The sequence below is a fragment of the Haliaeetus albicilla genome, chromosome 15, assembly GCF_947461875.1.
Source record: "Haliaeetus albicilla chromosome 15, bHalAlb1.1, whole genome shotgun sequence".
Classification (NCBI taxonomy): Eukaryota; Metazoa; Chordata; class Aves; order Accipitriformes; family Accipitridae; genus Haliaeetus; species Haliaeetus albicilla.
Window position 1 is genome coordinate 34,710,022 of NC_091497.1, and position 13,537 is coordinate 34,723,558.

Consider the following 13,537-nt stretch of genomic DNA (forward strand, 5'->3'; position numbering starts at 1 on the left):
TTTCCTTCGCGAAGGCGCGGCGCCGCAGCCCGACGCTGCGAGATGGCGGCTGGGCGGCCGCCATTTTCCTCCCCTCAGGCCGCCGCGCCCGGGCCCGGCCCAGCTCGGGGGGCGGTGCCGCCGCCGCCGCTTTGGTTCCTCCTTCGCAGGGAGCCCGGCTCCGGCGAGTCCCTCCTCCGCCTCGGCTAGTGCGGGCCGGCTCCCCTGGCCGTAGCCTCCTCCGGTACCCGCCGTTCCCGCGGCGCCCATGGCGGCGGAGCCTCAGCCCAAGGCGCTGACTCGCAAGCCCCTCCTGCTTAACAAAGTGGAGGGTTCGCAGGAGGTGGTGAACATGGCAGCGATAGTGCCCAAGGAGGATGGGGTCATCAGCGTCTCCGAGGACAGGTACCGGGGAGCGGGCGGCTGCGGGGCCGTGGCGGTGGTCCGTCGGCCTCCACCGTCGCTCGTCGGCGGTGGTGGCGGTCGCCACCACCGCCGACGAGCGACGGTGGAGGCGACGGACCACCGCCATCGCTGAGGTGACTGTAGGCTCCGCCACCGGCGTCCGGGCGAGCGTCAGGGTCGCGCCGGTCCGGCCTGGGGTCGTCGCTTTAGGCAGCCGCATCTGGCCCTGGAGGGGAAGGAGCTTGGGGTCAGGGTCTCCAGCCTGGCGTCCATCTCCTCCTCCTGCACCGCCGTGTGGGTCGGGGCAGGGAGTGGGGCTGAGGGGCGCTGAAACTTGCGGGACTTTTCTTCCCCGTGGGTAAAAAACGGGGGTTGAGATCGCCTTCATCACAAGGCTCGCCGGGAGGGGGGGGCTGTGGAGATCCTCGACCTTGCCTAAAGATTGCGGTGGCATTGGCTAAAACAGGAGTTTTGGTTCCCGTTTCTCCCCTCCAAACGTTTCTTGGTAATTGTTTAAAAATACCCTGTATCACTGGTAGGCTCTTGGAGTTAAAGCCCGAGTTGTAAAGGTGCCAAAGAGGAGAAGGTTTTCGGGCCGTTTAGCTGGGCTGCGCGGGGTCTGGGGCTGCCCGGAGGCAGCTTTGTCTCTTCTGAAAGAGCCCAAACTTAATTCAGCCCTGCAGCTAGAGCTTCAAAACTCCATCCTGAAGGTGCCTGCCTTTAAAGTAAGAGCTCATTTTTCTTGCGGAGTCCATATATAATTATTTTAAGTAGAGGGGGTTTTTTGTTTGTTTGTTTTTTTCAACTCGGGTGCACGGTGTGTAACCTATGTCCCTAGCTTGAAAGACAAATGTTGACTGGTCTGTGAATATGTTTTGGTTCTGAAGGGGTTTTTTTTCGTGGACTGTTTCTCTTGGATGCCTGTTACCCTGTTGAGTGTCTGCTTTTATGTTTCTGCTAGCTTTCTGGAAAACTGTTAGTATTTCTTTCATCTTGTCTTTGTCCTCACTGTGAGTTAGTTTTCAGCTAGTTGTCAAATATGTGCAAATTTCAGATCATTTAAGTTCATCTAAGCTGTGCTCTCCAGGTGAACTCTCATGCCTCGTAGCAAGAGGAACTGAGCTACTTAAGCACACTGCAAAAGGGACCTTAAGCAGAGTTTTACATTGCTACATTGCCACGATTTTATTTTCTTTACATTTTTTACTTATTTGTTGTGAAGCTGAATAGAGCTTGAGTGTGTTTCGGCTCACTGTTGCTTGTTAGGCTTAGTCAGCCAATTCTTTTCAACTGTAAGAAAGTATTCCTGAAATTAATTTGTTCTTGTATATGTCTGTCTCACAATCTCTGCCTCTCCCCCCACCTTAGAAAAAATAAGTAGCTTCTGCTGTTTTAGCAGGTATGAATTGTTGAGAATGGGTTGATGCTCCAAGTTGGCATTTCTCTGTAGAGAAAGGGGTTGTGAGAGATCTTTGTTTCACCAACAATAGAAATGTCAGGTTCAAGAAACAAGGGGTGAGGCAGAAACCAGGGGTTTCCCACTAAGAAACTGCTGGTTCGCAAGCACCACCCTCTCCCTTCCTATCCCAGAGCAACCCCCTGCTGTAGGTCAGTTACATCCTGTGTACTGATGAAACCGAGTAAAGAAAACTGCTGTCAGGTGTGCTGATGATGTCTAAAGCCTTGCCGGTGACACAGGATAGCTCTATGGATGTTAAAATGCTGTAGTAAGTCTGGAGGTTCCCAGGTTATTTTCTGTTTGAAGGCACTAACCAGGTAATTTGCCTGCTTGTGGGGCTGGTTTGCGGTCTCTTTGAGATGCTATAAGCTATGATCGTGCCTTTTATTTCTTTAGGCATGAAGATGTTGAATGATGGCTTTTTCTTTCGTTTTCCATCTCCATTAGCATCTTTATTGTAATTAAAAGGTTCAGAGTCTAAACTTACTTGGAAGGAATAGCAGGTTGGGAGTCAAACTTGGAGGTTTCAGGGTACTTGGGGTGGAAGCATAGTTTATCAGACTCTCAGTACCTGTGGCTGATGACTAGGCTTGTGCAGACCCTTATGGTACCTTTTCCTGTTTGGACCTGGCTTCCAGTGCTAGTGTTGACTTGGTTGTTTAATGGCCTTGGAATGTGGAGGGCTTTTAGAGATTCCTGGAAACCATAAAGGACGGTTATGGAGATGTTATCTGTCTCTCGTTAGTCAAATGAGTGAGTTTTGGCCTCGTTTACCAGCCTGTGATGTGTACCGCTTGTATGAGAGAAATGTTCTGAAACTTTTGCAGAGAGCTTCAGCTGGAACGACTTGCCATCTGCAGCACCTGCTTCAGGCTGGAGGAGGACTGTTGTCTGGAGGCAAAGAGGAGGGAGTTCTCCCTCGGTTTGCTGGCTAATGGCTGAACACGTAACTGTTGAAGTTGCTGGTAGTCTTAACATATGCAACAACCAAGTACCGCTTCGAAGGTTTTCTTTAGTGCATGATGTGGCTCTGTACCTGTAAACCCTTCAAAGCGGGAGCTCAGTCTCTATTTTGTATGGCACCAGTGGTTTTATCTGGCTTTAAAAGACATGGAAGTGGTTTCAGCTATAGCTTGCAGACATAGTCATGCATTATATAGCCCTGAATCGTTGTATTTGTAGCACATATATGCACATATTTTAAGCAATAAAATGAAAACTATGAGGAATGGTCACAGTCTCTATTATTACTTAAAGAATGGCATAGAGGGGGAAAGAAGGAATCAGGGGAGGGTGTTTACATATTTAACTAGATGATCTAAACTTTACATAACCTGCAAGGTTGAAGTTTCTTTTCAGTGTGCATCACCTGTATGGTCTACATATTTTCTTTTCTGAATCCTAATCAGTCAAACAATGTGCATTGTGTCCTAATCTTAGTTCTTTTGTCTGATTCCTTATTAGGACAAAATAGACTGAGCCTGTATCTCTTTACAGTACAGCTGGTGTGAATTGGAAGGGATAAGATGTAATTTTATTTTATGTTTTTCTTCTAAGGAAAAGGGATGCACCTGTCTAGGCAGGTGAGAGTTAAAGGAGTGGCAGCATTTGTTATTCAAGAATGTATAAATCTGATGCAGTAGGGCTATAAGAAAAAAATTATTAGCTTTCATCCATGCTCTCTCACCTGCCAGCAAACTGGTGGAATTAATAGACACATATATCCAAGCATGTAGAGTCTTGAGTGATCCATAGCATTGAATGCCCTAGGTGCTATGCATGAAGCTAAAGTGGGATTTTCCTAATGTGCACAGCTGGCCCTAAGTTGTCATTAGCTTCCTGTGTGTTAAAAGCATGTGCTACCATTTCAAAATTGCTGAGCATCCTTGTCTTTTGTTGCCTTCAGAGGGAGATGTGGGTGTCGGGCACGTCTGAAAAGTAGGTCACTGGCATGTCAAGTTCAGACATATCTAACTCCATGCTTCAGAGAAGATTTAGTGTCATTAATCTTACCTGAGCATGGGGATATGGTGGGAGAAGTGCACTGACTCACCCAGCTTTCAGCGCAAGCAAAGCAGTTCTGCTTGGTGTTGGCATGCTTTTGTGTTTCTCAAGAGCCTGCCAGTGATGTGAGTGCTAATTCAGCTGGGTGTCTGATGTGCTGATCATGTGTCATGGTGCAAGACTGGCAGGAGGGGGCTAGGTGTCATCATGGTAAACCTGCACCTGGCCGCTAGCTGTCTTTTTTTCCACTAGCTGTATCGTAGGTGAGGAAATCTTAGACATGTGCTTCTGCAGGCAACTTTCCTGATAATTATGAACTCTGGTCTGTGCCCTGTTTTGGGCGAGTTCTGTGCTCACTTCCGTGCTACAGACCTTGGAAATGTACATGTTACAGTCAAGAACTGTTCTCTTTAAAGTATTCACAGGAGGTAAAAGCTTTCATAGTCAACTGAAAATTGTCAAAATCCATTCTTTTTAAAAAACAAGCATTCTAGTCTCCTAGAAGGTGACAAAACCTAGGAGAAAAATGTTTATGCCGTATGATTTTTTTTTTTTTAAAACAAGGGAACAGAGACCTTTGTCTTCTTTACTACCTTGTATCATCTTAAGTTTCTTTTGAACTGAGATGTCTCAGCTTCTTTGTATGGATTACTGTATAAACAGTGAGCCCAGACTGTTTGTCACGTATGTTCATATTATTGTCTTCATCTCACATACAGAAAACTGTACAGAGCTTGTATTGCTAGGTTTGGTTTCCAGTTTGTGGTTTTTAAATGAAGATCTGTACTTAAGAGGTTTTTAAATGAAGATGTACGTTTAAGCTGTTGTTCTGGGTATGCTAACTAGCAGGTTTTTTAGGGGCTACAAAAACGAATGGCCGTCTTGTGTAGATGAAATCTCAACTTTGCTAAACTAATGGTGAACTAGAAATGGGAATGTGCATATAACAAGAAGTGTGGGGGTTGTCTTTGGCGTTCTGCTGACATGCCTTCTAGCATGGAGGAGTGTGATCTTTCCACCCTTAAATATATCAAAACCAATCTTTTGCTCCTTGTGGTTTTCTTGTCCAGATCCAGGGCATAAAGCATTTAGTGTTATAGTTCACGCCTGTGAAATACCTCTGATGGAAAGGCTGGACTCTTCTGTTGATGCTGCATCCAGGCAGAACATGAGGAAACTGCAGACCCTCAGTAAACTCTCTGGGTTTCCTTTCTCCTGCAGTGGAGTGGTAGAAAGCAATTGCTTTGCCCAGCAGTGTGGTTGCCGTACAGGTCTGTAATTCTCATCTAAGCACAGGGTTATGTCACTGATGACCACTCTGCTTTGTGTGTGTCTGTTGGTTTGCAGCAGAAGTGCAGGTGGTGTGAGAACTGCTTTTGATGCTGCCTGCGTATGTTTACCTGCCAAAGCGTGTAGGTTTCACACCCAGGTTATTGCAGCATGAGCAGTAGTTCAAGCAGTGCAGAAGGTGTGGATGCTCTTCACAGGTGTAAAAAGACTTGTCCCTGCCTGGATGTTCTTTAAATTTTGATAAAAACATCAGTCACTGATGAAATTGTTGAGAGGAAATGAAGGAACTCTACATGAACAGTGCAAAGGTTTGTAAGAGACCTGTTGCTGTAGATGCAACTTGTTTGCTCTGAATTTTTTTTAAACTAATTGGATGTGTCGCAACTTGATGACTGTGTTTGGAATCAAGCTCAGGGTGGAGGTTCATGCTGGCTGTTTGAGTGAAAGAAGTGGATGCTGGCAAGAGGTTTAAGAGAAGACAGGAGGTCCAAAAGCTCTTGGAGTCAGAAATTGTTGCAGATGTTGAAAAGTAACTGTTCCTGATTTGACTAACATGTGTCATGTTGAGATGCCAAAATCCTGGGATTAGCACATAAAATGTTTTGCTGAGTACTTGCTGGGGATGATAAACTCTACTTAGTGACTTCCGGGAGACCTTACAATGTTTTTTTTTTAACCCTCTGTGGCACTTTGTGCCACCCGGAGACGAACTTGCTGAAGTTTGCCGGAGCTTGTGTGTCCCTTGCCTTATGATGCTCTTCCCCAAGTACTTAGTGTCAGTTAAAGATTTAAAGCACAAGCATTTAGTCTTGTCTTTCTGATTTGAGCTATCCTGCAACTGCTAGCTCATGTAGGTCAGTGCACAAATCAATGCAACTTCTGCAGTTGTATTAAGTTCATGTCTTAACTGCAAGGTGGCAGCTGCAGAAATGTGGTATGATGTGGCTTGGACCACAACTTGTACAGACCCAGTTTCAGCAGCGCAATTAGACATCAAAATAGAGTGGAACATTAGGTGCTTGAGCATCTTAGAGTCAGAGATGCAGTGGTTTTTACTCACCTCTCTGTCTTAGAGATTATTCTTGATATAAAAGGTGTAGATGCCTGTGTCTTGTTTTACAAGCTTTATTTGGAATAAGAAGAGCTATTTAATAGACCTTCCATTTGCCTTGTGGTAGCCTCTTTTTCTGCCAGTTGCTGAACAATGCTCTTGAGTTGCAGCAAGTTTCAGGATGGTGCATCTACCTCCCATATTAACCAGTTCTCCTTTTTCTTCTTGTCTTCCCCGACCCCATCTCAATTTCACTAGCATGTGCTTACGCAGACTGGATCTCTCATCAGCATGTCTTGTACCTGTCAGGCTTGGTGATCTTCCCCTGCAGTCTCTCCAGTCCTGCAGCTGAACAACGCTCCTCGCCGAGAGGGGACTGTACAATGCCACCTCTGTGTGTGCCCTGCAGTCCCTGGAAGAAAAACAAATGCTGGCTATAGAGTATGTGCATTACAGACCTGGCATGTAACTAAAAATGTGCTGTTGCAGGAAACTGGTTGGGTTTTCTCCTAAAGCTAAAGATAGCTAGAGGAGGCAGTGATGCTGCAGCATTAAATGGCTGCAATACCTTAAAATTAAGGAATTGCAACAGTTTTGAAGCTTCCAGGCTAGTTCAGTAAGGCTGGCCTTTCATTGAGGGTCGCTTAGCGGACTGAAGGTCTCAAAAAGCTTGTGAAGTTGTAGCACAACAGAAGTATGTCAGTAGCTTGTTTGACCTACCTTATAGGATTTTGGTTACTGAGGTAGTCTTTTTTCTTTCCCTCTCTCCAGCTGCATGGTTCCTGCGTGGTATCTGCTGACTCTCATCTGCGCCCAGGTTTCCCAGCAACATCTTTGAGCTATGTGATAACACATACAAGAGAACTGCTTGAAAGTGGCACAAGTTACGTAAAATGTTGTTTATAACAGTCTTAAGAGAAGTTAGAATATACTTGGTGGATCGGAGGATGAATGGGAAGGAGAGAATGGGAGGGCATAATGCAGCCACGTGCATGCTCCTGTGCTTGGGAGCTCCAAAAGCTTCGTAAATGATGTGTGCAATGCCCTAAGGAGAGCAGCTGGCTTTTGCACAAGTATCTTCTGTGCATCACTGTGTTCTGTGCCCTGTAACCTCTCAGACATTGGAAAGCCATTTGCATAAAAGCACCCCAGAAGCTGTGTTTAATTGTTTTGCCCGTGGTGCTTCCGTCACACACCTGTCAAACACAAATGGTTCTCTATAAAACTCTGTCAGTATCTGTGCGTATTTGCCCAGGGATTTGATGAGAATTGCAGTAGTCCCTAGCATAGTCTGCTGTAAAGACAGCAGCAAGAAAACCCACAGCTGTTTCCCTTCCGCATGTGGTGCGAGGGAGCAATGGGCGCAGCCGTGATGCTGCAGGATGGGGCACTGTGGGAGGGGACGGGAGCTGCGGCCGCGGGGTGCTGAGAATAGCCACGCGCAGCGGGACGCATCCTGTTCGGCAGAGCCTTTGTCCTGCATGGGTCGTTTCAGGAAAGAGAAAATAAAACTTCCCTCTCTATGCTTTTGTGAGGCAAAGTATGAAATGCAGTAAATGGGGAAAACTATAAAACAAATGTCTGCACAGGAGTGGCAAGTACCCCAGCAAGCAGGTTGGGTGAGTGGCTAGAGCAAGCCTGGAGAAGGAAAAGGGCAAGTTCACCAGGCAGCCCTCCAGGGAGGGAGCTTTACAGAATCATGAAACCATATGCATCTCTCAGGGTTCTTCATATGTCACAGTCTGTGTGCCTGATGGCTTGAAACTGTGCATAAATAACAGTCAAAATGGATATTTGGCTATCAGAAAGCAGGTAATAAATTTTGCAAATTAGACTGTGCTGAAATTTTAGATGGTCAAAATACAGCCTTCATCCTCATAAGAGGGAGAATGGTTGTGGAGGCTGGGTTAAAAAAAGTGGTGTTTTAATTTTTCTCTTAGTCAGGCTGCAGGAAATAGTGTTGTGTAACTAACCTTGGCCAGACTTTGAACATATGGGCTTTGCTTGTCATACCATGTGTATTCACCACTTAATTTAAGTTTTTTTCAGGGAACTCTTAAGGTTTTGAGCACTGAACCAAAGATGATGCCAAAGCACAGTTCTGGGTAGAAGAGCACTGCTGTTCTGCTGCCAAGTTTACTGAGAAGTTTGAGCTAATGTTATCTTTTATTCTCTATATCCTGTACCATTCCCTCTTACTGTGAGGTAAAAGATCGATGTTCTTAGCAGGTTTTTTGAAATAACGGTAGTGATCGATCAGCCCCAGAAGGCAATGCTTGTGACCTTTACAAGTCTGCAATCGCGGTTTCCTTAGGAGTTGAGTCCCACAGAGAGAAATCTGAGAAAAGGCTGTCCTAATGTGAATTGGCCTGTTTTGCCACCAGGTAGAATTATCTGGGTTTGAATTATTTGGATTCAGGTGACAGAGCAAATACAGTGCCCTGTCTTGAAGGGATATGGAAAGAAGATCCTTGCCTGTGTTTAGAACGTGACAGATAATGAGGTTTTGCACCTCCAGCAGTGAGTGCAAATTTGATAAATTTACCTTAGGCTTCGAATTCACTTATAATAGCAAATAAAGGCTTAATTGTGTTCTTAAGCAGGTGGTGCATCTGCCTTGTGGAGTACTTTAGAGTCTTAGAGTAAATACCTTTTTTTTTTTTAAAGCTCTAGTAAGGTTTAATCATGAGTTGGTGCTAAAGCTTTTACTTTAGCTTAAAAGGTAATAAGGTATAGTGAAAACATAATTACATTTAAGCAAGCTAGTGCATGCTAGAGGATGGGAGATGAGAGAGGGTTTTGGTGTTGGTTCAGAGCAGTGGTATGTATCCTCCTGGTACAATAGTTTCAAGATTTAGATATATAGGTACCAACAGTCTCTGACTTCCACACTATTTAGCTTATCTGTGGCTTGGAATAAAAAACATATAGGCAGTGACTGAAAGAGGAAATCCAGTAGGCTTATTGTGGTGCAAGATAAGATGAAGCAGGAGAGCACTGAAAATTATTCTGTTGTGATGCTTTCCTTCTTGTAGCTGTTTAGCTTTTCTGAAGCAGTACAGCAAAGCTTATCTTATAGATGTCTCCTCTGATTTGGATGCTTCTTCAAGAACATCTACGCTGAGGTTTCTTCCCTTGCAGATGTCAGCTGACACTGCAAGGTCAAGTGTTGATCTCAATATTCTGTAAGGTATTTGCCTATATGCATGTTTCTAGGCCAGTTTATTACACAAAGATCCAGAAGGGATTGCCTTTTCATTTAATAGAATTTTCCCTTATCTCAGAAAACAACGTAATCCCTTTTAAAAGGCAGGTCATCATTAAGTATTTTTCCCCCTTTATGTATGTTGGAAACTTAAAGGAATAAAGGAATCTGTGCTGTGAAACTGGAAATGACGGCTTACGTTTTGTTTGTAATTATTTTGCACTTGTTTTGCTTATGTGCTGAATTATCCTTACTTAACATGTTTTTGTCTTGGTCCTTAGGGTTATTAAGCTGTATCTTCTCATTCCCCTACTCCATCCCTGTTTTCCCGTTTGATACAGAGAAATTCTGTCCCCCATCTCAGCTCTGTGTTTTGCTAGAGCAAATGTGGGCTATGGGGTCATCCAATGAGTGGTTCAACCTGACATTGCAAAGGCCTCGGGTTTTGCAGCACCATGTGCATGGGATAGAATGAAAATAGAATTTCTGAGGAGATGCTTCCTGCTTTGATGGTAAGGACGTACGTAGCCTGTGGTCCAGCCTAGCTTCTACTGCATGTACCTTTGACTAAAGACAGCTGCAGCATTCTGGTGGCAGGGGAGACCCTCTACCTGGTGTCTTGGTTGGACTTACAAATCATGCCTTTGCTTCACTGGCCATTTCAGCAGATCTGCCAGCAATAAGCTGTTCTCAAAGGCTGATTGTGCTTCTGCAGTTACTGGAAGTCCAGCAGGAAAGCTCATGCCTGTGCTGTTCTTCAGCATCAGGCATACAGCCCTTGTGCCTGCTCTTCTCCTGTTGGTCCCATTGCTTCAAACTCGTGTGTCACAGGCGTCCTTGGTCAGGCAGCAACCTCAGTGTAGCCTGATTTCTGCTGGCCAGGAGCTTGAGGGGGGGTGAAAGGGCCTTTGCTGAAGAGCCCTGCATTTGGCTTCTAGAGATGAATGATCTCTCTGCTTTTAATATGCCATGGTAATGGTTTACTTTAGCACAGGCAGAAGCAGGTACTGATAAAAGTAGAGATCGAAGTACTACCGCACTGCCCTGCTAACACGGGGAAGAGAGGATTAAAGCTGGCTCAACTTTAATTGTGCTGAGGGAGGAGGGTGAGAAGATAATGTATCTGTCAAGTCAAAATCGACACCTTTGGTTTTATTGTACCCTAGGCCTGGACTAAAGTTACTTAATAACTGGAATTAAGAAGCTGATGCTTTTTGCTGCAGTGAAATGATGCATTTTATTCTGTTCCACTGAGCCCTATTTTATGTCCTGTTCAGTCAGAATAACTACAATTAAGCTCCAGAAGTGTGTGTCAGGTCTACCAGAGCCTTGCCTTGGCCACTCTGTGTGCTCCCTTAGTAGCTGAGGCTTTTAGCGCTGTCTGAAGAGCAAAAGCCTGTCTGATATTACCTCATATTTCCTAGGTTATGTTGCATCTGAAGTCAGGAGTAATAGGAGTTTTTGAGACTGCGTTAGCTGCCATCGCTGGTTAAGAGCGGATGCATGCTGGATTTCTTCAGGCAGGAGATAGCAGGGGAAGCAGCTACCTTAAGAGTATCAACTGCAGTGGGTCGTAGACCACTGTACTTGGCATGGTGTCTTATGTATCAGGGGTTGGTTACACAATGTATAGGCACTAATCCATTTCCAGAGAAGAAGGCAGTCTCTTCCCTTCAGGAAATGAATCAGACTTCATAAACAAATCTCTTCTTGCTAACTTCTGCAACTGCCAGTAAATGAGTGGGAATAGATGAATCCATCATCATGCTTTCAGAATATCAGCTGGTAAATGATCCTGCCGAACTTCCAGCAGGGACATCAACTCAGACCCATATAAACACGTACTGAACTTTCAGGTTCATGTTCTGATTCCTGTTGATGCCAGGTTTATTTGTAGCCAGAAAGCAAAAGCACATAACACTTTGGAGAGCTTGCTGTGGTGTTTGGGAGCCCCGTGGCAGCCTGAGCTGCGAAGCACAGGCAGATGAGGGGCCTTGCTGAGCGGGACGGGCTGTTGCAGAGACATGCTCTCAGACCTGCTGCAGGCAAGGTTTCTGTGGGCTGCACATTTGGGACCTCTGTTTGGCAGCACATCTTCCCCTTTTTACGCTCTTTATGGTCACTAGTATGGTCGGGGAGCACATGACCAGCGGGAAGGTAGGAAATCCCACAGTAGCTTGTACCACTAATTCAGTTCCATAGTGTTGGTTTTGGAGTGGAAAATTAAAAGTAAAGCTAGGGGGTTTTTGTTAAACAAGAAATGCTATAAATGCTGGTGGTCATGGTCCTTAGGTTTCCAACAGTTAACTTTTCCTCAGATAATGTGCTAACCCATATTAGATACCAGAGAAAGCAGTAGGGAAAGGGAGTCATGAATGTACTGATTGTTTAAAAAAAAAAAATTACATGCTGTAGTGCCTGAAAATGCATGAATTTTGTCTGCATTCTGAAAGCTCCTCTGTGATTTAGGATGCTTTTACTCCTTGTTTCCCTCCTCCCCAGTAGGTTCTTTGGTAGATGAGATAAGCTTGGTGAGGGTTTCCTTAATAAGTTTTCATTAACAGGAAGCCAAGCCAAGAAGTCTCCATCCCCAGCTAGTTTCATCCACAGCATCCTTTTCGTCACAGCTTGTATTTATCCTTCTAAAAACCTGATGACTTAAAAACTCTTGAGGAAGGAATGAACGTCATTGCCTGCTTTTTATGAGGTGTTAACACATCTCAATGAATGGCCCAAGGACTGCAAATGTTGAGGTCACCAGCAGGAAGTTTGGGTAAATCTAACAAATAGCTTGGTCTGCCTTGGTCAGTGTCTCCTGTGGTCTTTCCTTCGCTCTAAAACTAAGCTTGTGTTCACGTGCACTTTTTGACATGAACAGACGCTTTTACATGGTTTAAAGAGCCAGATTCTTTTAGAAACAAGTGTAATTGTTATTCAGCTCTTAATCACAAAACCTGGACTGCTAACTATGTAGGGAAGTGTTTTGTATACAAAGTGATATGGGAGAAGTAGGTAAATAATCGTTTTGACAAAAATTCTGGATGTGCGAAAAAGCAAATGACATGGGTAATTGCCTAGTGATCTGTGTTCAAGTGTTTTGCATGTGGATTAAAAAGTGCAAATGGTGGTTTCAAAAAGCGTGTGTGTGTGTGTGTGTGTGTGTGTGTATTGGCACCCTGAACTCAATGGTATTTTTCCAGAAATAAATGATACTGCCTGTGTTTGCAGGCAGGCTCCTAATTTGCAAGCCAGTCATTGTGATGCTCTGAAGCATTACCCTGGCAATGGTTGTCTTTTTGCTTTGAGTTTGATTTCCCTTTATTGCTGAGTATGATGACTCTAAGCCAGAAATTGCTGTTTATTCAGTTGCTGGCCAATGCCTTTACACTGACCTCAGGCTAATAAAAATGAAGGAGGGAAAGTGGGAAAATGTGGACCACCTTGAGATATTATTGCGGTGTACAATGTAACAAGAAAGGAGAGCTCTTGTGAGCAGAGACAGCAAACCCCTTGTTCCAACTTTACAATTCTTCTAAACAAGCCCCGTAATGCACAGGGTGGTGTATGTAGGGCAGACTTCAGTGGGATCAATATTGTTTCCTCTTTTCAATGACTGCATCAGCCAGCTGGGAGAAATGGGCAGCTGAACCCCGGGGCTGGTTGCTATAATGACTGTATTTCTAATAAATTAAATAGCGTGAAGGTATGTTTTCAAGCACAGGGATCTGGCTGACTGTACCGTCTGGTTGTTGGTACCAGGCACTGTTCTTGCCGTGAGCCAATTTGCACAGCGTCAAGCAGTCCCCAGACAGGGTTTGGGAGTCAGCTTGGAGCAGGGACCGTTCCCAGTACACAGCTTGGATGCAGCTGCTGCTTTCTGTGCCAGGTGGCCTTGCTGCCAGAGACTGGTCCCAGGCCTGTGTCATTTATTAACTAGGTGTGTTTCACATCTCCGGGGCACCCAGATCATGTGGCCGTCTCTGCTGGTGGGGTGTCAGATTGCCTATGGGAAATTGGTTCTGTGACTTAAAAAAACAGATCAACAAATTAAGCTGCTGGTTTAAACAAGACACAGCCCTTAAAATGGGTCTGCCTGTAAACATTTCTGCTGGTTTAAGATCTGTAACAATAAGTTTAAAAAGCC

The 13,537-nt window shown here is 44.9% G+C and overlaps 1 protein-coding gene across 2 annotated transcripts in view; it reads left to right on the plus strand.

Annotated features, from left to right (window-relative positions):
• WDFY2 (WD repeat and FYVE domain containing 2) overlaps positions 1-13,537 on the plus strand; it is a 75,284-nt gene continuing 61,747 nt past the window's right edge. For both annotated transcript variants that reach the window (XR_011327952.1, XM_069802753.1), the window contains exon 1: positions 1-384. Coding sequence is in view for 1 of the 2 variants with exons in the window: in XM_069802753.1 (XP_069658854.1) it covers positions 248-384 (137 nt within the window). In the remaining variant the exon portion in view is untranslated. The remainder of the gene's footprint in view (positions 385-13,537) is intronic.